General features: G+C 36.4%; 1 protein-coding gene across 1 annotated transcript; it reads right to left on the reverse strand.

Annotated features, from left to right (window-relative positions):
- Window positions 1–1,966: 1,966 nt before the first annotated feature.
- DTHD1 (death domain containing 1) lies at window positions 1,967–20,929 on the reverse strand. The gene is made up of 10 exons (XM_005017840.6): window positions 20,499–20,929; window positions 16,240–17,044; window positions 15,404–15,734; window positions 14,557–14,736; window positions 13,544–13,788; window positions 12,284–12,448; window positions 11,448–11,737; window positions 8,886–9,130; window positions 3,529–3,586; window positions 1,967–2,954 (listed from the first exon to the last, which is right to left on the reverse strand). The coding sequence occupies exons 1-10, from the start codon at window positions 20,764–20,766 to the stop codon at window positions 2,665–2,667; spliced, it is 2,877 nt and encodes a 958-aa protein (XP_005017897.3). The 5' UTR covers window positions 20,767–20,929; the 3' UTR covers window positions 1,967–2,664.
- Between the last annotated feature and the right edge of the window lie 3,904 nt (window positions 20,930–24,833).

The following is a 24,833-nucleotide window of genomic DNA, read 5'->3' on the forward strand; positions in this document are numbered from 1 at the left end:
CTGGAGATCTGCCTTGGCTGATGTCCCACTGCTCCTCCCTTTTCCATGAAATCTCTTTAGATTCTGTTACAGCTTGATTTTAATTTATCTTAACTGTAAAGAACTGTATTTTTGGGGTCTGATTGCTGCTGATGTCATTGTTCTGTTGCACAGAAGGACATGATTTGGTCTAAAACCTCATTTGTTTGTGGTTTTATTTACAGGCTATGAACTTTGAAGGGGGAGGAATCTCTTCTCTGACACAAACTGTAGTAAAAAAATGTATATGTATGTGAATATGCTGGTTGAGACCTAACAAGAAAGCATATATTCTCTGCATTTCGCCCTCTTGCCTGGAGACCCTGGGGTCAGGAAGACCTAAAGAGGTCCTAAAGGTGCTTCTGTGGATGTATGTTAGAGGAAAAGAGAAGTGTTCAGACATAATAAGCATGTTTGTGTGATTAAATCATATATTTTTTTGTTAAAATATGTATTTTAATTATGTTTTTGTGATACAATGTTTTTGTGACCTAAGAAAATGTGTGCTTCGTGCTACCCAGGCTCTTCCAAAAGCTGAAGTAACATAAAAAATTGGGAAAAACAGCTATGAAAGTTACCTAGAGCAGGTAGGATGCTGTACATTTGTTTGATACAACTAAAAGATTGGTTGTACACTGACCTGTGGAGGATATCCAAATCCATGTCAGTCAGTGAAAAACATAATCTTAAATTCTGAGGAAGAGACTGAATGCAGCTGGCCTTGTTGTGGATACTGTTAAGCATAGTGAGGGTATCCAGGTCTTTATAGGTGGCTTTTTTTTTTTTCCTTTTTTCTTTTTAAATTTTGTTTTATGCACATTTTTTTTCCAGCATGTGAAATACAGGCCTCTGTTTTTGCTAGACACAGAGGCCATCTTGTGGCAGGATGGTAGTAGTTGAATTAAAATACTCCTAATTTATATGGAAAAAATAAGTCAAATTTCTTGAAATATTTCCAGTATTATTTGTAGTACCCTTACATATTGAAGTATGATTACAATATATATATATGTACTGACAGCATCTGCTGGGCCTGCAGCAGAATATTAATTCCTAAAGAGAAAGTACTGATGACAAAATATCTGAAGACAAAATATCTTAGGAAGAAAACTGCAGTAACATTTTTTAGTATCAGGAAGTCAGGCTAAAAAAAGTCTTTCTTTAAGGAAAAAAAGTGAAAAAGGGAATGATGGTTATGTCACTGTGAAGGGGTCAAGCTCCTCATATTTCTGTCTTATAACTAAAATATAATTCTGCAGGACAAGACATTACTGAATAGAATAATGAAACTAATGAATACTATTTTTCTTTATCTTTTCTTTTGTAATGTGATTTTCACATTTATAGTAGTGATTTGGAAATGATGCAAATGTATGACACCCTGAAAATAAAATATTCAGGCTAACAATGTGTATCACAATTAAGTTTTGTCAGCAAGACGTACAGAGGTTCTAAATAGTTTAAATATTAATAAATCTTAGATTAATAATGTTTAGATTTAGATTAACATTTAAAGTTTGTATTATATTATTAATTAAAGTGACTGGGAGGTAGGGGTTGGAGGAGTAGGGGAATTGCAGATTTGAATCTATAATAATAATAATAACTGAAAAATAAGTATGCACTAGTGGACTTTAAGAAAGAACTGCATCTACTGCACGTTGGTAGCGCATTATGGAAACTGCACAGATGTGACAGCCTGTGCAATCAGAAATTGATATTTGCATATGCAAATACCAAGCTGATTCACTGGACTTGTCAGCTACTTTGAGACTTGTAGCAGAAATGTCACAGTTCATCTTCTAGAGACATCTGTGGTGTGTTGTATGAGGTGGATTGTAGTATAGTGGCATCTAACAGAAGACCATTGCTTAGGATATTTGTTTTATTATCTACACCTCCAATACAAGAGCTTAATATAATGAATAAAATTACAAGGCAAAAAAAAAATAATACATTTATAAGAAGGAATACTTCTTCCAAATTTGATTGTAGCCTGAAAAACAAAGACAAAAACAAAACCTGAAACATTACCATGATAGATAATAGTGAGGCAGAAAATCTGTTAAGTTCTGGAAACAGATTAGATATTGAAATGTGGAAATGCTGAAATTTTGATGACATTCACAAGGATAATAAACATTCACAGAGAACATAAAAGTCAGGAATAGTTGCTAACAGGCTTACATTAAGAAGAAATTTCTTCTATTATTGTAATGATCCATTAGGCTTTCCGCTGGAGAATCTGATAACTATTATTACTGGACATACAGTTGTCCATATATCATGGAATGATGCATAAGACTTTTGATAAAGTATAATGAATAATTCCTAGTTTTTAAGAGCATTTACAAATACAATCCTGTCAACTGAGTATGGTATGTTTAATTAGAGCCCTTATATATGTGTGCACACCAGTCCATAATTCCTCATACCTATATTTTCAGTACATCACTTTTTCACAGGGTAAATGTTCACTTTTAGCAAGCAAGGGCATTGTTATCTTTCTTTGTTTTAGTAAAGAGTTTACAAAGTGACAAATAAAAAAGTGGTCTGTCGCTTCATCAGACGATATATATCCTGGAAATATTCATTCTTCTCAACAAGAAAAAAGAGAAATTGGGCTGTTAGTTGCCAGTGATTCTGTCAAGCGAACACTTTATTTTGCCACTTACAACGAAGTTCTTCTGAAAGATCCCTTCTGCCGCTCTTCTGCAAATAGCGAGACAGGAGCTGCTGTTTATCAGCTGACCTCGGAAGGGTCTTTTGCCAGCAGCAAAGAAGCTCATAGATCTGCTGTGTTAAATTATCAGGGCACTTCAGCCTAACAAGCTGAAGTATGCTCCGCCGAACAGGGAGGCGTAAAGCAAGCAGTGATGTATTATCTTCTGCAAGCTCTTCTGCAAGCCAAAAGAGCAAGCTGTCCCATAGGGCCTCTGAAGGGTAAAAATTAGTAAAGTAATGCTATTATTTTTCTGTTATGTAAATATTTCTTTCAAAAAGCTTTCTAAAGCTGCAGGCTCGGTGGGTGAACTCCCAAACTAAATGTGATTTGTTTTTTACTGTAATGGAAACATCACCACTTCTTCTTTCTAATGTAATTTTTGGTAACTGAGACATGAAGTGGATATAGTCAAAAGCAGATTCAGTAATGATCTATAGCTCTTGGAACAGCATGGGGAAAGATTGCAATAAAATAAAAGGCATTTCCAATAACTGATACATTAATTACACTGGAGCTTTCCAGTACAAACTGAATCTTATCATACAGAAAATTGTATGCTGCTCAAGTACCCCCCCTCCATGTTATCTTTAAAGAGCTTTTACATCTCCTGGTAACCAAATCACATTTTGCTTTAAATAACTTTTCATGCATTAACTACTTTGGTTCCTGAATATGGCATTTTAAAATGTCAGTTACAACTGAAATAAATCCCGCCATTTAAAAAATAAATAGCTAATATAACTATTGTTTATGCTGATGTTAATATGGTATGTAAATGTTCTTACCTGATGAATCAGAACAAATTCTTTTTGTGCTTCGTGGACGGTTGACCAACTTTTCATGCTATCAAACAAAATGTGTTGAAGAAAGAGAAATGACTAACTGAGCACGGGATGAGGCACGGGGATGGGTCGTAGTACATCAGCACTGAAGACTGGTCCTACCTACACAGGGCATTTGAGCCACTACTGAAAGTGAAGCAACACCATCAGCTGGTATAGATCAGTAAACAACTATCGAACTAATGAAATGAAGTCAACTTACACAAAGTGAATGTTTATTGCATCTTATTAATAAGATTGATTTATGCAATTTAATAAAAGTAGTTTCTTCAGTAGCATTATGTTGTGATAGGTGTATAGAAACTGGAGATATAGAATATCTGTAGGGAAACTTTGTACACAAGATGTATTCTAAGTTCAAATGCTGCATTAACTTTTCCTTCCTGTCTCTGTGTACTTACTATAACGGTGTGCATAACATACTGTTTCAAGGAAGATAACAATACATACTGCATACTTAGAATCTGTTAGGTCTAGAAATTATACTATGTGTGTAGCTATAGTTATTCATTTTACATTGTTCAACTTTTAATTATAAATCACTGAAAATCATCATCATTCAAAAGGCAAGTTTCATTAGCAAATACAGAGTTCTTCCTCTTTTTTCCTTTTAATACTGGACAGAATGACAAAAACCTGTCTTTTTTTCCTTTTAAATGAAAAAAAGGGAAATTCTTGTGGGTCTTAATCTTGTTTCCTACTCCATGAAGAACAAGAAATTATTTACAAAAACACTGAGCACAAGAAGAAATTAATTTTCATCAAGTCAAGTCGGGCTCCTTTTTTTGTTAGAACTTGCAATTGTCCTCTTTTAGTACCCACATTAAATGTACTTTCGTCACACATTCAATTGTAGTACCTGGCTGTTTATGCTTTTCCTATGAGACTTGCTCCAGGTTTATTCATGGAGCTTCCCTTTTCCATTTATGAATTAATAGCATGAAACTCTCACTGAATAAATTACCCTCATTTTGCTGCTGAGCTTACCAAGCCCTTCTGAGTAAACACTTAAAATATCCAAAAGGTAAATAAAATCATAACCAAGTTACCAATTCACCTGTGAGTTAAACAGCTTTCCACAAGGCCTATGCTCAGGGGTCGTGGTAGGTGACCTACAGTGTGCACTCACGGTATGCACCATGTCGCAATGCAAAACCATCCTGTGCTGTATGCATCCAGAAATTTGAATCTGCCTGGTTTTGTGTGCTTCTACAGCAATTCTGACATGCACCAAGTGTAAATGAAGGTACGGTAACATGGCTGAAAAAGCCCTCAGAATAAGGGGAATATAAAGCTCTTCCAGAAGGGGGCATTGTTTTTCTTCCAAGACAGGATTTTTTTTTGGCTTCTTTTTATTATGCCTTTATATTTGAATCTATTTTTATTCATTAATGTGAATTTAGCACCTCAAAACTCTGTATGATATTTTCAGAGTTATTATGGATGAACTCAATCACCCGTGGATTGACTTTAATCTGAACTACTTTATGCTACTTAATTTTAAAACAGTTGTAAAAATGGTAAGAATTGAAAATGAATATTGTCTAGAAATAGCGCAATAATATACGATGCATTAGACCTAAAACGTTAAATCTGCCTTTAAAGATTAAGTATATCTGGTGAAGAGCTAAATTCATCCATGGTTCAGCTGCACTGGCATGTGGCCCTGCTGTTTTGGTTGACAGTGTAAGTAAAATACTCTTAGCGGTCAAAGCAGTTTTTTAGTCTGGGAGGCCCTAAAATTAGCTAAGCAACTGCCCTTCTGAAGCAGAGGATCACATACTATTTTGCTGTTAGGCAGTCATTAAACGTAAAACTTCAGCAGCATAGTAATTTGATAACGCTTGAATGGAAAGCACTCTGATTTCAGTCAGTAATACTGAAGTGCCCTGCAAAATGGACCTTCAGACATGGCCAGACTCTGCTTGCATATCAAACAGGACAGACAGAAAAGGAGAAATTAACCTTTTAAACTCTTCAGCCCAGCTTTACAATCATACAAGTCCTTTGAAATCAGTAGGAAAATCACTGATAAGCTCACACATACTTGACATTAGAACCTGATCCACTGCATTTCCTTGTGTTGAAAATAACAGGTTTGACCAACCAGTGTTTTTGAATGCTGAGGAAATGAAAGCCCTATAAATAGGGCTTAGTTAATGGTTAGTTAATATGTTATTACATTTAAACTAAATTTAAGATATTTATGAAAGTAGCAGAAATGTAAATAGTTTTTGTTATTCTGACCCTGTATTTCAAGGATTTTATTCCCAAACCCTGAAAGGGTTCCCCAGTATACTGGGAGCAAGTGAGAAATCCTTCACCAGAGCTACAGTTTAGAGTCAATTAATTCATTTTAAGAGACAAGATCCTTACTGTGACAACTTGGAATGTGTAAGCAGCTGTTAGTGTAAGATCAATATTATAAACAAAACAGCATTATCAATAGGAGAGAGATGAAAACTGAAAACTATGTTTTAATATGCTTGAGAGAGATGTGGTAGCTAAATTGCTGTATTGTAGTAGTATGCATGTGGTAGAAACTGGCAGAACTGAAGAATCATTGCTTGAGTATATCTGCCATCATCAGGGCAATGTCTATTATTAATGCTCAAATTGTAATAAATAAGCAGATAAACAGAAGTTACACATGGAAACAAAGCACCACAAACAATCAAAACCCTTACTGTTAGAAAAATGTTAGTCTATGCACATGAATGTGGTCAGATGGTTCTAGGTGCTTTGGCAATACATTAATGGCATCAGCATAAGATTAATTATGGACAGTGTTAGTCTTGGTTCATATTATATGAACATTAATGCTAGACTTGTTCTTTTATGAAGTGGTAAATAGCAGTTGCATTTGACAGATGGATGGTGTAGTTGCTTGTATAATTAGTGTGTTCAATTTCTCCATGAGTGTGTTTTCTCATCCAATTTTAACAATTTTCTTCTATTTCTTTTATTCATTAGGAACCAAAACGTGCATACATATCTGATTAAAAATTTTTATCACATCACAGAGAGTAAAGATAAGATAAAATTCCTAAGTTAATTTTACTGTCAGTGCTTTCTTCACTATTAACAATTTTATGACATATAATAAGAAATGGTAAGTAATTAGAATTACATTTTTGTTGCCCTATCATTCAATTGCATCTGGATCATTATGTTTAATAAAAGGTTCTGTCTCTTTTCCAGGCAATTCGTTCCTCATACACATTTTTAACTGCTGCAATATACTGTGAAAATGAGTTCATCTTTTGATTATTTTTGCATGCAAAACGTATGTTCTTTTGTATCATTAGTTATATCTGCCACTTACCAATATCACTGTTCTTGTATCCTGCAAAGGGGGCTGTAACCATTCCATTTTCTCTTCTTGAGTGTACAATATTTCCACTAATAACCAAAACTGTGTGAGGGGTTACCATTAATGTATTGTCTTCCTACATGGAACCACTCCATGTTTATGATCACCTTCTTTCTTTCCTCTGCTAATTAGTCTGTTTCAGTTCTGTGACCATGACTGCAGAGCGTAGTCATAATATGGATGCCTCATGGATAAATGTCATAACCCTGTTTTTTTTTGTTTGTTTGTTTGTTTTTGTTTTGTTTTTAATTACTAGTATGTATTTATTTATTGATGTGTGTGTTTAATTTTTAATTTTGTGTGTGCTAACATGTTCAGGTGAAAGTCCTGTACCAGAATTCTCCCATCATTTATTGTCCACCTGCAGAGCTAGTGTACTCCTAGTTCGTATAGTTCCTGACAATGCAGTAAGTGAATGTATCTGTCAAGGGCTGAAAGGACAAAAGATTATCTGCATTCCCGATGTTAAACTTCCTTTCCAATTTAACATTTACAATTTAACAACCATAACCATGTTATGCAGTTCTTCTGCTTCTTTTACACGAATAGGCTGCCTGGGTGTTTTTGCATGCCCACATATATTACATATTCTTGTACACTTATGCAGAGTGACCAGATTTCAAGATCTCAGCCATACCGGGAAAGAGAAAATGTGGCCTTAAATTTAGTAGGAGAAAAAGGTTAGTCAGAAATAATTGTTTTGAAAAATCTGAGTTGGATATTTTAAGACTAGTGTGTATAGCATGAGGCTGTATACACCAAAACAAATCTGAGGCACTTGATAATTATCTTTGTGGTTTAGTACAAATGCAGCCCGTTTCACTAAATCTTATTCTAAATATACAGTAAGATTAACTAAGGAGGAAAAATGGGATGGAAGAGTGGCAAGTGGATGGAAGAAAACTAATTGATACCTAGGTTGTGTCACTGGTCCTTGTTTTGTTTGTTCGTGGGTTTGGGTTTTTGTTTGTTTGATTGTGATCTTCCCCAGTGGAGCCTCAAGAGTTTTTATTTCTCTCTCTGTGAGTACTATACATGGGATGCTAGCCCTGTGAAAAAGCAAAAAGGGTGAAAGCATGTGATTCCCCTCTGCCAAATTTACATTTTATATGGATTTTATCATTAAAAGAAGCCTCCTCTCAAAATCTTCTGCACTTAACTGTTCTTATTTTATACTTGGGAGAATGGAAATGAGAGAAAAATCAAGAGCTATGCTTACAGAATAGAAGCTGTATTTGCAGGTAATACTTTAAGAAGAGTGAGTTCAATTACATTCGAAAAGAAACAGGTGCTACTGCATGCCACTAGAGATTCAGACCAGTGTTGCCTGCACAGATTTTGAGATTAAAATGTATGTAAACTTGATAAAAGTATTCTAGTGGCAGAATTTATACAATACAGGATGTTGATATCTGGGCTCTTTGAAAAGATTACAATTTGATTTCATTCCATTAAAGGTTAATTTATGTAAGAATAGCTTTCACCAGAGATGAAGTCAAATGCCCACATGGCTGTATTGCAGAGGCTTATCAAATATAATAGGAAAATCAGGTGATAGGAGGAAGGTTACATCAACCATTTATGCGCCTACAATTTGCAATTCTGCACTGCCTAGACAAGGTTACAGAGAATATTTAACTGACACTTAAGTAATAATTTCTCAGGGCCATACCAGCTGGAAAGGGCAAATCTGTGAAAAACTTCTGCTAAGTACAATTTTTCTATGCTGGTCCTTGGATGAGAGTCTCTCACCTGCCAAGAGAAATTCTGAGGGTGTTTTGTACATTGCTGATGGATCAGAACTGCAACATCAGCAATTCTTTGGCTTATCTGTAATGGAAAAATTGTACCAAGATACGTTTGCCTTACACATACATGGTAAGGGAGTGTGGAAAATACCTCTAGCATTACCAAGTGAAAAACTCACCTTTGGTAATGTTAGTGCCAATTTACACAGTGGTGACTGGTGTTGGTAATCAGCACATGGCAAGGGCTGTTTCCATTCCTTGGTTATCATCTCTCTGGTAATTTTATAAAAAACAGCTGTTCCTTTGTAATGAGGTGAACTGTGGTTACCAAACTCATCCACTTCTTTAATTTCGAGCTCTAGCTTGGGCTTTCTTTGTGAATGAAAAGTCAACCTGTAGCCTTTTCCAAAGTCTTTTCCATTTTCTGCAGACCATGCAACAACAACAACAAAAAAAGACAAACAAAAAAACATGAGCAAACAGAACACCATTTTACATGTATACACTGTATTTGGATGTGTGGTATTTAAAATAATTAATTGCAATGAGTTAAATGGAACAAATCACATAATAATCTTTGCCATTGTTTTTACTTTATATTGGATGTCTGATGCTCAAATACTTCCCCTAGCCTGCCTCAGTAGTTGGAATATATTCACAGTTAGCTGTCTTAGCCCCTGAATTGTTGGCCTGGGTTGGCGTGTTGGCATAAGTGATGAAGGCTGTGCTACAATTTGGTAAGTAAGGAAAATGGAAGGTGATAAATTATATAACAGAGAGAAATAAAAGTCATGGTGAGAATTGAATCAGAAATATATGTTTTCTGGTTATTCATGATGGATGTCTGCCTATCTGTAACAGCAACCAGAATGAGTTCAGAGGGGTATGTGCATTTTTAGGATTTGTAATTTCATTTTATGTGATGTATCTCTAACACTACCCTTTCCGTAGATAAGCAGGCAACCTGGAGGTTTCTCTTTTGGGAGAATTTCTTTAGCATAAATGACGTTTTCAATGGATGAGTTTATATAAAACATACAAAATGTTCAGGGAGCTACATACATGTTAACAGGTGATTTCCAAAGCTGACAGAAGAGACTGCATGTAATTTTGTGTGAAAATTTTTCTGAGGTTTCTTATCTCATCTCCCTTTAAGTAAATTGCTGAATAGGGGAAGCCAGTGCATGGAATGCTCAAGACTGCTAATGTGAACAGCATAATAACTCTCTCATTGCCTCAGTTTATGATGCAACTCACAATAACCACCATTTTGCCCTGTATTTCAGTGTTAAACCTCGCTCACTTTAAGTGAATGCACACAGATAAAATAGCAGACTGCCTATTTTTATTTTGAATCTGTTTAATTCCTATCAAAGGCTCATTAAGTTAAAAAGCCATTATTTCATTGATAGAATTCTGCCCTTTTAAGACAAAAGATAAACCAGAGTCTTCCAAGGGACCAGGTTGCACAGAATGTCATAGATTGGAAGAAATCTCTAAAGGTCATCTTGTAGACCAGTTCTGCTCAAAGCAGTGTCATTGTAGTGGGTTTACATGGCAAGGTTTTGGTACAGGAGGGGCATAGAGGTGGCTTCTGTGAGAAGACTTCAGAATCTGCCCCATATTAGGTAAGGGCTCTGCTGCTGGCCAGAGCCAAGACAATAAGCGATGTTGTTTGTGCCTCTGTGAGAGCATATTTAAGAAAGGAAAAACAACTGCTGTGGAACAGCAGCTGGGAGAGAGAGAGAGGAGTGAAAAACAGATGCCATGGTCGGTGAAGAAGGATGGGAGGAGGTATTCCAGGCGCCGGAGCAAAAGTCCCCTGCGGCCTATGATGAGGACCACTGTGGAGCAGGCTGTCCCCCTGCAGCCCATGGGAGTATCACGGTGAAGCAGGGTTCCACGCTGCAGCCCGAGGAGGAGCCCCCAGTGGAGCAGGTGGTTGTGGCCTGGAGGAGGCTGTGGTTCATGGAGAGCCCCCGCAGGAACAGGCCCTGGGCTGGAGCTGCCGCCCGTGGTGGACCCATGTTGGAGCAGTTTGCTCCTGAGGGATGTGGCCCCGTGTTACGGGGCCATATCTGGAGCAGTTCTTGAAGAGCTGCTGCCTGTGGGAAGCCCACATAGGATCAGTTTGGGAAGGACAGCATCCCATGAGAGGGACCCCATGTTGCAGCAGGAGCAGAGAGTGTCTGAGAAGGAGTGGCAGAGACAAAGTGTTATAGACTGACCACAGCCCCCATTTCCCCGTTCCCCTGTGCCACTTGGGGAGAGGAGGTGGAAAAGGGTAGATAGGGGGAAAGTGGTTTTAGTTTCCTTTGTTTCTCACTTCTCTAGCTTGTAAGTAATAGGCAAGAAATCCTACTAACTCCCTACTCCGAGTCTGTTTTGCCCATCACAGTAATTGTTGAGTGATCTCCCCATCCTTATCTCAACCCTTGAGCCCTCTGTGTTGTATTTTCTCCCGGGGATGAGAGAGTGGCTGTGGTGGAGCTCGGTTGCCCAGCCGAGTAAAACCACCACAGAACAGGTTTCTCAGGATATTGTTTATCTAGCACATTTTATTTGTCAGTTAGAGCAGTTTCCTCTGCAGTTCCATGCACCTGTCATTTATAAGCTATAAAACAGTGAAATAACTAAATATGCTGTGACTAACCACAATCTATTGATGTTCACATACAGTATTTCTGAACAGCTGAGCTGACTGATAAAGTACATCCAGAAGCACCAATTAATTACCTTACCTGAAGCAAATATATTGCCTGTAAATTGAAAATGAATCTGCTCTCCTTCTCTTAATGGAAACTGCTGCGTAGGTTCTGGGGGACCAAAGTAGCCCTCCTCGTGGAGATTTTGAAGCTCCCAGGACAATTCTTTGGATGCAGATAGTAAGACTACTATTTTATTTGGGTTTTCTCTTTTCCGATACAATATCACATTAGACATTGTGCTGCAAACAGCTTCTTCCAGAGCCTGAGCAAAAAGGAGAAGATACGTAGTTTCCAAAAGGAATGAAAGCCGAATGACCACAAAGCTGTATTAAAAAAGGAAAGAAAGTAGATAGTTCTATCAATTCAACAGCTAACAATTAGTTATGTAAAATAACACAGCTCTTAGTCTCTCATAGATATTTTATCTCTTTTTATTCTGTTTTCCAACACATGAAAGAGTGAAAATCTGCCTCTGCTGTAGAGTATATTGACTCTATATCTATCAATTAAAATACATATGAATTTTAGAGGAAAGTAAGAAACTATTTCTTAATAAGAAATTTCCAAAAATGGTGTTGTAGTTAGCTAAATCACACCTTTCCAAATTTAGATTGATATCTGTATTTTCTGCCTCCAATTTTGGGTATGTTACATTGTGCACAATCTCTAGATGAAAAATTATTTAATTTTTTTTTTTCTGTAATTATGTGTAACAAGTCTAAATGACCTGATACTACAAAGTAAAAGAAAGAGATGCTGGCAAGTTAATAATTTACAGTGAATGACTTCTTGATTCTACTAATTTACATTGACCCATACCGTTGGAAGTAAATAGTAAATAAAAATTTATTAAATTTTCAGTACATTACCTTTCTAAATGTTCATTTAGTTCAAATGATACAAGCCCATTTCGTGCATTCTGGATATTAATATCATCAAACACCATCCATTCACGTTCTTTGTATCTATGACCTAATAATTTCAAAGAATCGCTGAGATTCTCTCCATTCTTTCTCACAGAAGCACTTGTAGCCCTGGAAAGCCAAGAAATTATACAAAACAAAAGAAAACCACAACTGCAGAAAGAGTAAGAGTAAGGCTTGAGTAAAGCTTGTATTTGTAGCACTGCTTTCCCTTCTGCTTTTCTTGATGACTATGCATTTTTTTCCACCTCGTAGTGGAAAAAATACTTCTGAAAACATACTCCAGAGCACATAAGGAATGTAATTGTTAGCCTCAGCCTATTTGCAAATGAAGGAAAATATTGACATTGGAATTTGTATAGAAACAACCAATTTGTAGTCTTTTCTAGTAGTGCTTTGACTGAGAATCTAAAATACTATTTAAACTACGCTTAAGAACTGGAAAGTGCCACAAGGGTACTGCTGCACAATGAAGTGCTTCTGGTATGAGAAATGCATTTTGAATATCCTATTAACTGCCATGGGCAACCTTCCCAAATCTGAAGTTTGTGATGAAAATGGATGTCTAGTCAAGGAGATCAATGTAACTGTAAACTCTTTAAAATATGATGTGACAAGTGTTTCAGAAATGGAAAGCTGGAACATTGTCTTCCTTCTCCATCTGTACCCTGCTTATTTTGAAGATAATCATAAATGTTATTACACTGCAAGTTAACAACTGAAATTTAGAGATTTATTTTTTTTAGGTGTCTCCATGTTTTAATGCTTCAAAAAGGTCTAATTTTTATATATCTTGTAGCGTGTGCTTTGGAAAAATCTGACCCTTTCTCTGGTGCAGGTACCAAAAAAATGACATGCCTTAAATCCTTATTTCAGAAATTTTGACTCAAGTAGCCATTGGAATGTGTGGAAGTAGAGATCAGAAAATTCAGTGCATTTCTCATCCTCACTCCTGCTAGAAATAAAGTGGTCAGCAGCAGTTAGCATATTTACATTATACATCAACATATTATATGGATTTTCTTTGTGAAGTGATAACATGAGAATAGTGTGGATATGTGCTAGTGTTTCTAATATTTGTAACTATAGCAGACTGTATTCAAGAAGTAACACATTTTTAGTGCAAAAATTATTAATGAACATCTGTTAAAATTAATTAATTTTAATGCTTTTAGAATGCTGAATTTGTAGTGGAGTTGTTCTTACCGAGGATGGTATGCTGCGGCAACCCTCTTTACTGTAGCACTGATGGCTCTCACTTGTTCTGTCTCATCTCCTTGCCTTTTTTTTTCTGGGTTTGGAGGACAAGGTAGAGTAATAGTGACTGAGTTATTAAACGGTTGGGCTGAAGGATGCTGGACATAAACCAGTGCACTGGTAGATACCACTGAGTAGTACATATCATGTCTTGCTTTCAGTGTGGATATCAGTGATGGTTCAATTGGCTGAACCTAAATATGGAAAGCAATTGTACAAGTAATTTGTAAATGAATAAATCTTCCCGTACTTTCTAATTGTATTATCTTTTGAAATTGGATGAGAAAGGCTTTAGGCTCCTCACTGTAACCCAGGACCAACCCTAATAATGTGCAAGGAATTTATACAGTACACAGCTAAGTGCTCCAAAGTAATCAAAAACTTGAAACTTTACTGACTTAAATATTTGACAGTTAACTTGACCTTCTCTGCATGTAGTACTTTGGTTGTTATGGAGGAAGGGAGAAACACGGTATAACTGAAGGAAATTTTGAGATTGTTCCTAGGCTAACCCTAAGAGGTGACAAAGTCTGTTGCAGCGCATGGCAGAAATGAAGAAGGTCATGTGAGAAAAATTGTTCCACTAACTTAGAAACTGGGCTATACAGTTGAAGTTTGGTGTTGATGCTTTGTGGAAAGCAATTGGTTTTTTTTTTTGTTTTTTTTTTTTTGTTTGTTTTTTGTTTTTTGTTTTTTGTTTTTTTTCTGAAGTATATCGAACACAGGTTGATGGATCTTCCTTTTAGGTGGAGATACCATACTGACTACTAGCAGTATCAAGTGGTTTTAACAATGCCGACAGGAAACCATTTGCTATGAATAGAGGATGTGGAGGTGCCACTGCTTTTCATAGACATCTAATAATGGAACAGGTTGCCCTTTAACACTGTTATCATCAGTACTTCAGAACTGATCAGATAACACAGAGTTGTGGAACAAGTTACTGCATATTTCAGTCTCACCTTTAACTGCATGGCTGCTGGAGAACTGAATGTTTCCGGAGGATAATAGAAAGAGATTCTAGAATCCATGCTCAGCTTTTGTGAGAGTCCTGCCTTTGGAACAGTAAATGTTTCTCTCTTTAAGCACGACAACACAGAAAAAACACCCAGCTGGTAAACTTTCACTTCCGCAAATGCTTCCTGTGTAAAGAGAAAGTGGGGTAGAGTACATCAGAGGGAAAGGAAGCTGTGTTCTGAAGCACGTTAGCGTTTTGAGAGGGCAACATTAATTATAGAGAAAAGTATGAAACAAAATGAATTATTATTGTGAAGTATTATTGCCACTTGGATGCCCAGTTATCTGGTGATTTCTAGTCATCGTGTAATGTCATTCATATTCCAGTGTATGACTGGCATGAAATGAGATGAGCTCATCAACTGGGTGATGAATCTTACCCAACGTGATTACTTCTGCAGTTAAAAAAAGAACTGAGATGGAGTTTGGACTTGTACGCACAGAACTGTGTTACTTCTTTGTGATCTGAATGCAAAATAATTCCCCTTATGATTTTACTTTTATCAAAGAATGCAACATATTACACATATTTACAAAATCATAAATTAATACTCTGTCATTAGTATTGTGGAAACAGGCACTTCCCTTATGACTACTAATGAAAAAAGGACCTTGTTAAATACCAGATTTCAAATAGAATTCATTCTTGACGGGGTAAAGTAAAATTCAATTTAACCCCACGTAATGGGCAATATGGCTTAATAAGGACAAGTTTACTTGTATAACTCCACGCAGGCTAATCTGAGCAACTGTACAGATGTTTTCACAGTGTTTAGATAAGAGGTTACCAACCTTATGGTTTCCTTGGTATCCCTCCAAAGAAATGGGAGTTAAGTAATTTGATTGAAAGTTCACTTCGGTCACCTTCACCATAATTTCCCGATAATTTCCTCTGAAGCATGAAGTAAATGGGATTGCAATGTTGATAGGGAAAGGGATTGTTTTCTCATAATCAGAGCATTCAATACTGATAACATTGCTGACCAGCTCTTCACAATCATCAACCACCAAGGAACTAGTGTCATTGACTATCTTACACGTCAGATTCTCCAGAGCAGTTGCAGGGGCTTTAATAAAACAAACTACTTTACGTTCATTCTTACCACTCTCTTCTACTAGAAACCTGGAGAAAAAGAATAAAAAATATTAGGTTTTGTATTTTGAATGTGGTGGTGTCTTGCTATAATCATTGCTTCATTATAGTAAAAACAGATCATTCATAAGAACATATGTATATGAATAGATAGGAAGATCATAAAAAATTTTATGTTGAGCTTGTTTCAGAGCAGTTTACAAATTATTACAGAATATACTAATTGGAGGTCCTTTTCTACTGATTTCCAGCAATTTTGGAATTACCGACTTTACTGTCTGTGACTCAGTTCCTCAATGGTTTAAAAAAATAAAAATCTATGCAATCAATTAGAAAGCTTCAGTTTACTTTAGACCGAATTGAAGATCTTCATTGTGCATGTTATGAACTGCACACTGTAAACTTAAATTGTAAACTGGTATGTGCAAGGCCAGCAGCTGTTTGATATGTGCATATTGAGCTTGTGGGCCCACAGATGTTTATATATATGCTTATAAACAATATCAATGTGTGTCTGAAAGAAGAATATGCTTACTCTTTGTTCATCCAGTGCCCAGATTTTTGCACTTCTGAATCATTTGTAGATGGATTCACAGCAGTAAGATCACATGTTTGTGCTAAAAATGTAATTAGACCATTTGTACAAATCTCATAATTTGTTTTCATTTTACTGTCTTCCATTTGCTCTGACAGTCTGTGTTCTTCACTTTCCACCTCTTTTGACAGTTCTATGACTACTGCCTTTTCTTCCTCTTCACAAGGGCTTGTGACAATTTTGTCGTAAATATCTGTCAATGTCTGAGATGGAAGGCCTTCTCGAGTGCCCTTAAGAACATCTTGACAAGCCAGTTCTGAATATTTTTCTGTAAGAGCACTATCTCTGAGAGGTTTATCTTTCCCATTATTATCTTTTTTCTCTGGAGTAGAGGTCATTAGCACTCTGTATTCACCATCTTCCTTTTTCACTGGAGGTTCTCTGCTAATGTCCTGTTCTTGAGCAGATACGTTTTCAGCTGTTGATGCAAATATTTCTTTTGCCACAGTTTTAGTGTCACTTGGCTGGATTTGATTAATGTTCTGACTTTCTGTCTTGTTAGGAGAAGGATTTTTGGGGGATTGCTGACTGGGACTTGCACAGGATGCTTGCACAGACTCCATTGCTTCTCCTACAGAACAACACACACTCGTTTCCCCAGAAGTATTTTGAACAGTCAGGATATGAGAATCATCTGGTTTGCAGCTAGCAGCATAAAGTTTATTTTTGGCCTCTTGAAGGTGTGAAACTGTGTTTGTCAAATAATCTTTCATTTTCTGCAGACAATCTATAATGTCATTGTACTCTGAGGGGAGGAAAAAAAAAAAGTAGGTAACCAATTAAATTTTGCTATGAGAACTAGACAAAAATGTGAAGACTTTTACATGTATATATAGTGAATTGCACTAATTTAATAATAATTCCATAATGGCATGCAACACATGTAGTAAAATATATTTCCTGGCTTTCATTTAATGTTTTTGCACTTTCTGCTATTCAGTTTGAGTGAATTTCTGAGGAACTGAAGTAAAATGTGTGCTTGTCCAAGTACTATTGTGGCAGCTCTAATGAACCCCATTCTAATGATTAGACACAACCTAAATTCTTAATGACAATTGATCTACAGCAGGGAATTGGTAAATAATAGTCGAATCAGCTTGGGAACAGCTTGAAAACTAAACATTAATTACGTATATTTCCCAGAATTGGATCTTGCAAGATTCTAACATATGGGTCTCCAACAAAGCTGTTATACGTGACCTCAGTATTAAACATGCTTAGCAGCTTTGAATTTTTGCTCTAAAGAACAGAGGATAATGCAAGAATACCAGCACATTTACAATGCTGAAATTCAGCAGTTTGTAGCATGTAGTTATAGTAATGGTAGAAGTTTGCCTTGCGTATAACTAAAAGCACTGGGTGAAGAAACATGCAACAAAAGCAAACGTTCCCTGTCATTCATTTAATATTTTATCTTTAATGAAAGTATTTATTTTATGATCCCTCACTTGTCTTATCTTATACCTTTTCTTAGAAAACTTTCCAGGTATTATTGCCAGAGATTTCATTGTATTACAAACAGCTCTCCCCTCACCTTATGTTGTCAATCTCTCTATACCTGGAAGTATGCCTTCATGAATTAGGTATATTGAAAACCTCTGGAAGAAATTCTTACTTTCTTTTTGCTGCATAAACTCCTAAAAAGCTTTGTTTTGCTGGCTAAATCTACTGGAAGTCAATACAAATAAGAAAATTGTGTAGATGAAAGATGGTATAGTGTGTTCTCCACTTATAGAGGAGAGAGAGAGAGACAACAGAATGACAATAGAAAGGATTTTATGCTTTTGGTACCAGTGGGGAAAATGGTGATTTTTTGTTAACTTTATTCAGTAACATCACATGAAGTAAATCAGTATCTCAAGGTTTTCAAGTTTGAAAATAACTGTTTTGAGTAAGAATTTCATAGCTATATTAGTTTAGATAGGCCTTTAACTTACATCTTTATTTGCACCTGATTGAGTTAAAAAACTACAGAGTACCGTTCAGTATAAATTTTTTTTATTGCTGATCCCAGTCTAAAAATTATTCCTTTGCAATAGTTTTTCAGTTTCTAAATTATTTGGTTTAGGATCTTGACTATCTAGAAAAAAAAAAAAAAAAAAAAAAAGCCAACACATTTTAAATGTTTTTTGTTATTGTTTTTGTTTTGTTTTGTTTTGTTTTGTTTTTGTTTTCCACTGGCAGTTCAAGGAGAAAATGAGTTTGTTCTAAGACACTGCTGTTTTTCCAATGGTACTTTTACAATGGTGAAGAACTTCCAAATAGTTTAACAGGCATGAGATAAACAAAAGGACTGGAAATAACAGAGCTTGCACAGCTTGGTTTACATAAGAGGCTAGAAAAAAACCAACACTTCCTAGTGTCACTAATGCAAACCTCAAGCTTTGGCAGTGCAAACTATCCTGTTTAGTACCTGAAGTTTGGATTCTCTAAATAACAGCAACAACCAAAAAGAAAACCTACAGCCACTTTAACTTTCTTAAAATCCAATATATAGATCATAGTGTCTTTCTGAACAATATTATTTTCCTACATTGTGAACTTTAAAATAATATTTTAAAATATTCAAATTTAAAATTAAAAGAATAACTTAATATTTCCATGCTTGGCGTAAAGCCAAAAAACGACACTGCCCTGTAACTTTAGACCTTAGGTAGCCTATATGCAAACTGTCTTCAAACCTCTTGCCAACTGATTATTTTATGGGAAAGCAAGACAGTTAATTCTTAGAAAGCTCAAACAAAAAAGGTCATATAGATCATGAGGCCAACAAAGCAAAACTAGCTTGATCCTGGAGTCTGGAAGCAGGTCCTATCATAGAATCATGCAATCATTAAGGCTGGAAAAGACCTCCAAGATCATCTGGTCCAACCGTCCCCCTACCACCACTATCACCCACTAATCCATGTCCCTAAGCGCCAGGTCCAACCTTTCCTTAAACACACCCAGGTACGGTGACTCCACCACCTCACTGAGCAACCCATTCCAATGTGTAACAACTCTTTCTGAGAAGAAACATCTCCTCATTATCAACCTGAACCTCTTCAGCACAACTTGAGGCCATTCCCTCTTATCCTGTCAGAAATGTAGTCCCTGTCAGAAATGTTTGTTGGTTTTTTTTTTTTTTATTACTCTGGACACCTTATAAACCTTCAGGACACAGGCTCATTAATGTGGGCATGGCTAAAGATTTTTGTTTGGAGCCTCCCCCTCTAGTCTCAGAATCATTCACTTAGACCACTATTAAATGTTTTCTTTTCTACCATGACTAATATTTACTAAGATGCTGTTTCTGAGGAAAGAGATTTGTTTCATTTGTCATGAAATCTGCATTTTGTTTTTTCAGGAGTAAAATACAGATGTAGTTCTCACAATACATAGAATGGTTAGAGATTTTAAAATACAAGCACAAAAAAGTAACGTTCATGTGTTTATCTGTACACTAGGATGACAGAACTCATAATTATTACTATCTTTTTAACTACACTGTTACTTGTTGAGGACTGTAGTCTATAAATACTGTGTTCCTGCCCAGAAACCCTAGCAATAGTGGGGAGCTATCTGTGAGGAGAGGCAGGGGATGCCCCGCCCTGCACTGGACACAGTCAGTTCCAGTGAGCTCCAACAGCCCCACCGCAGGGCCCTGTCAGCAAAGGTGGTGCTGCATCTGCGAAGATATGTTTAAAAATGGGCAAAGACACCAGAGAGAGTGAATAAAAATTGATGGGAACCTGCCCTGCAAACACCAAGACCAGAGAAGGAGGGCCAGGGAAGAGCTGCTACAGGTGCCGGAGCTGACGTTCCCCTGCAGTGTGTGAGGAGGACATGGTGGAGCAGATCTCCATGCTGCAGCCCATGCAGGACCCACACTGGAGCAGGTATACCCTGGAGGAACTGCAGCCCGTGGAGAGCCCAGGCTGGAGCAGGGGTCTGGCAGGAGCTGTGAGCTATAACCCAAGCTGGAGCAGGAGTAAGTGTGAGGAGGAAAGGAGGGGCACAGAGGAGATGTTAGGGACTGACCACAAGCCCATCCCCATGCCCCGTGCTGTGCTGGGTGGCAGGAGGGGTGGTGAAAGGAGTGAAGTTGAGCCTAGAAAAAAGGAGGGGTACGGGAACATATTGAGCATCATTACATGTCATAACTTAGCATCCAATACACCCAGTCCATTCTCTTTGTGGGGAGGTTGCTTTATACTTGCCTGGACTTGCAGTCAATTCCTTGTGTTTGTCATGGAGAACACTCAGCAAGTGGCAAGTGTCTTGAAGGCTTTCTGTAATGTTCCCCAGGTGTTGGCTGAGAGATCCACTCAGCTCTCTTGTTGAAGAGCTCAGTCTTAGCACATACTCCACTCTCTCTTCTTTATCACTTTTCAGAAGCACATCTCTTGCTAGCAGGTTCAGTTGCCAGATCTTTTCCAGTTCTGATTTGTCTGCAGAAGGTGTAAACCTACCTTCAGCCATTTCCATCTTATATTCAGGATGTCCAACTACAATTTTTTTCTGGTGTTCAGACACTTTCACAAGATGATGTCCTTTCTGCAGACTGCACTGTTTGTTTGTAACTTAAACAGCTTATAAAAAGGTACTATATTCGACACATACTGCAAAAATCAAGCTCTAGCTCAGCAACTCTGAGTTGATGTTGACTATTAAAAAGTTACTAGGTGACAAAAAGGTGTGGCTCTGGTGTGACTAAGGGCAAGAAATGCCAAGAGATGCCAATGTACAGCACACACATTTAAGAGCATAAATAGGGAGGTTATATAACTCAGTTATGTAACACTGACTTACACTGCAGGAACTATGAGCTGTTTCTTATTTCAATGGCAGCAAATGATCAGTACCTATGAAATCAAGCCCTAACTAAGAATTCATAATTATATAGTCACCACCAACAAGGAAGTGCAGCTTTTCATTGCAAGCTAGCATTAAGTGCAGTAGGTCACTAGATGCCGTTTTCTAACAACTGCATTTTGTTCAGGGACATCAAGTATGTGGGATAGATCCAAGCTGTATGATATATTTGAATTATACGTTTCAGGAATACGAGAATTTACAAATCTGATTTTGCGACAATGGACATGTAAAGAAACATGCAGTGTTTTCTGGGGTGTGTTAACATAACAGGGGAAGAAAGGTAAAGAAAAGGCAGTAACGGCTAAAAGTTCAAACAGTGAATGCCTGACATTTCATATGATAGTTTGGATGTTAAGAAGCAAACTTATGAGAAAAATGTGAGCTCACTAAACTTAAATGTGATGTAAAGAATTGACTGTAGGTTGGTCAGAGGAAAAAAAATTAAAAAGGCTGTCTTCAAGAGTACTCCCGTGAAAACTGGCAGCTCTGCTTTTGCAGGGCCTCATCACCACCTGCTCCTGGAAACTACTTTGTCTAGTAGGGCTCCTGTGCTGTTTGTTCATTGACTCCAGTGGGTGAAATTTGAGAGCTGATATCTCAATGACAGTATTTGCATTGATTTCCGTCTCATCCAGCATGTTCAGGAATGTCTCACCAGTATGGCAATGAAAAGAGATGGAGCAGACTGGCCTGAAATCTTCATAGGCAGAGTTCAGTACTGGTCTAAATTTGAAGTGTCATATACACCAAAAATGCTTTATAGTTTAAGAATTATGCTATACAAATTGTCAACACAGTGTCTTTCCCACTAAATATTCTTCTTTATGGTCCATTATAAATAATGCAGCTTTTAATAGCAATTAAAATGGGACCAGGATGTAAAAGCACACTGAAAATAGCATTGGAGCATTGTAAGGACTAATAAGGTAATGTCAGCAGAGTGCTTTGAAGATGTAAAGTACTGTATAAATGCTAAAAATAACCAGGAAAGATAAAAACTGTCTTTAATCAGTGTATGAGCTGAAACCAGCTGTAATTATTAAATTCAAAAGGAAAGTTCCTTTTGACTCATTATAGTTTGCTTGATCACACTGAGTGTTCTGCACAGCTAACACAAAAGGGTAGGTGAATCACTAACCTATTTACCGTTTCTAATGGTCCAGCTGCACTACATTCTTCTAAGTTACTCCTAGGAGAAAGGGAACTCTGAAAATAACATATACTTTCATGTACAAGAAGTGAAAAATCTAATCTCACTCAAATTTTTGAGGATGTGTAAGGATAATACAGGAAGGGGAATAAAAATACTTTATTATGTGTTTACTGTATACTATTGCATACACCACTTTCTTGGTATGCTTCTATATTATTCCTCTAACTATAGTATAGTGGGATTCATCAGCTCTGGATCTTTTCCAGTACATGTATTTGTTTAGAATACTTCAGACTATCTAAATCAATTAGCAGACATGAGTTTAGAAAATAAAAATAATAAAAAAAAAGTTAGTTTGAATAATGTTCAAATAAGATCTGTTTTTTAAAAAACTAAATTTTGTGTGTGAAATAGATACTAATAAATGGCCCCTTGCCAGAATATGACTATTCATCAGATGTTGCAGAGATTTCTAGAAGCTACTACTACAACACATTTTATAAACATGATTTTAGAAGATATGACAGAAACTGATCTATATTCATGTTCTTTGCCATAAGCAAACTGCTTTGACGAGTTAAAGAATTAAATATGTAACTCCTGCTTCAGATAATCGATGCTATCTCTATAAATCCTCTATGCATTTTTGAAAGAGAAGATTAGTTTAGAAAAGACATTTATCTAAATTACATTCAATAGGAGATGAGAAACTATTCTGAGTTTTTAACGTGTAGCTTAAAAAACAATACCAATCCTTTGAGATAAAAAATTATATTGATCTTCTCTAAACTTGAGTGCAAAAAGCTTCTGTAAAAGTATAAAGTACTGCATGGTATAATTGTTTGTCCTACAGAGGTCTGTATAAGAATTTACTGTATAGGTAATTAGGTGAGCTACATACTTGTTGAAGCACTTGTTACACAAGCACTGCTATTGGAAGACATTTGACTTTTATATGCATGTTTATACATCAGATCTCTAGAAGGAAAATGAAGTAGTAACAGCCACTCATTACAGTTGACTCTTCCGACTCTTTTACTCTTCAACGGTAGTAAAGAGCATATATACATGTAGTTAGGTTGTTTGATGATCTGTTTGAAGGTGTTTAAGTTCAGCTATTTATATAGCAGAAACATAGTTTCAGTCAAACAAAAATAGATCCCTATTAGAGTTTCAGTTGTGCTAACCATGGTGCTAATCCTGATCTATGCCTACGGTCAATGAAAGCCTGTTTGTGGTATTTTACTAATAATTCACCATTTTCTCCTTACTTGAAGAAAGATGAAAAATTATGTATCTGGAATTTATTAGTTATATTTGTTGCTGTTTAATGGATAGTATTACAACTTAAGGCTTGTGTTTATGTACTAAACTGGCATTGAGCAATAAAAATATATTTGAGATAAATTAGACTTTTATTACTTGGCACAAGTTCTTGCCCAAAGCGATCAAATCTGGTTGTAGTGTTCAGGGCCCTACAAGCCTTTGTGGCCCAGACCAGCCTCACTGGGTGAGATCAGATCATAACTGGGCAATGTCTGAAGCTTTCTGAGTATGCTGCAAATGTTACTGAAATGAGTAAAATAGCCCCAGCCTCACTGGAAGTTCCTGCAAAAAATCTATCCTTTAGCTGAAAAAGAATCAAGCTCTTAGGGGTAAGATGAAGGCACAGTTATGATGTTTACTATTACACATGGATAGTCTTACAACAAACTCACAGGGAAAGAGACGTGTGGGTGTCCTCCTGCAACCCCTTTGTCAAAATAGGGCCCTGTGCCTGGGTAGGTAATATAAAGGGTAGAAAATTCAAATAATCAAGAGACAATGTGTAAGAAGTAAGTGCAAGAAAAATTGTGGTAGATGTAAAATTGTTTCTAAATTGTATATTTTCAGCTCTTGGGTTCTTTTTTTATTTACATTTTGTGAAAGAACTAATAACAAGAGAGCTGTGCACTCATCCTGAGAGCTTGGTTCTCCATTGAATTTTGATATTATGAAGAGTGATACTACTCTTTAGCAAACCTACATCAGCAAGAAAGAAATATAGTAGAAAATTGACTCCATGCTGGACTTTGTTTTAAAACAATTTGTATACCTGAGTTACTTTTACTTTTAACTATATTCTCTTAACTATTCAAAAAGTCCTTAAAAAAGAGCTTTCACATCCATTTTAAATAATGGCCTTGGATGTATGAGGAAAAACATATACAATTTAGAAAAATAGGGATCAAAGTATACATTTAAATACAGTTATTATCGTTTAGCAGATGAATGTACATGTTCTTTTCAGAATACCTTAACAATGTTGCATAGCTGATAACAAAGTGGACTTTGCTCTGCTAGGAAAAGAGATTAGACTGTGTGATGCAGACAAAGTAAATTCTATCTTTATATTCTGTGTATAATACAAAGTTCAGTACCTAACAATAAATGCATTTTGCTGTGTTTATTGATCTTTTCATACTAAAAAATAAGTATAAAGGTTTATTCTTTCTTTTTCTTGTCTTTCATATTCTAAGGCCCA

The sequence above is a fragment of the Anas platyrhynchos genome, chromosome 4, assembly GCF_047663525.1.
Source record: "Anas platyrhynchos isolate ZD024472 breed Pekin duck chromosome 4, IASCAAS_PekinDuck_T2T, whole genome shotgun sequence".
Lineage (NCBI taxonomy): Eukaryota > Metazoa > Chordata > Aves > Anseriformes > Anatidae > Anas > Anas platyrhynchos.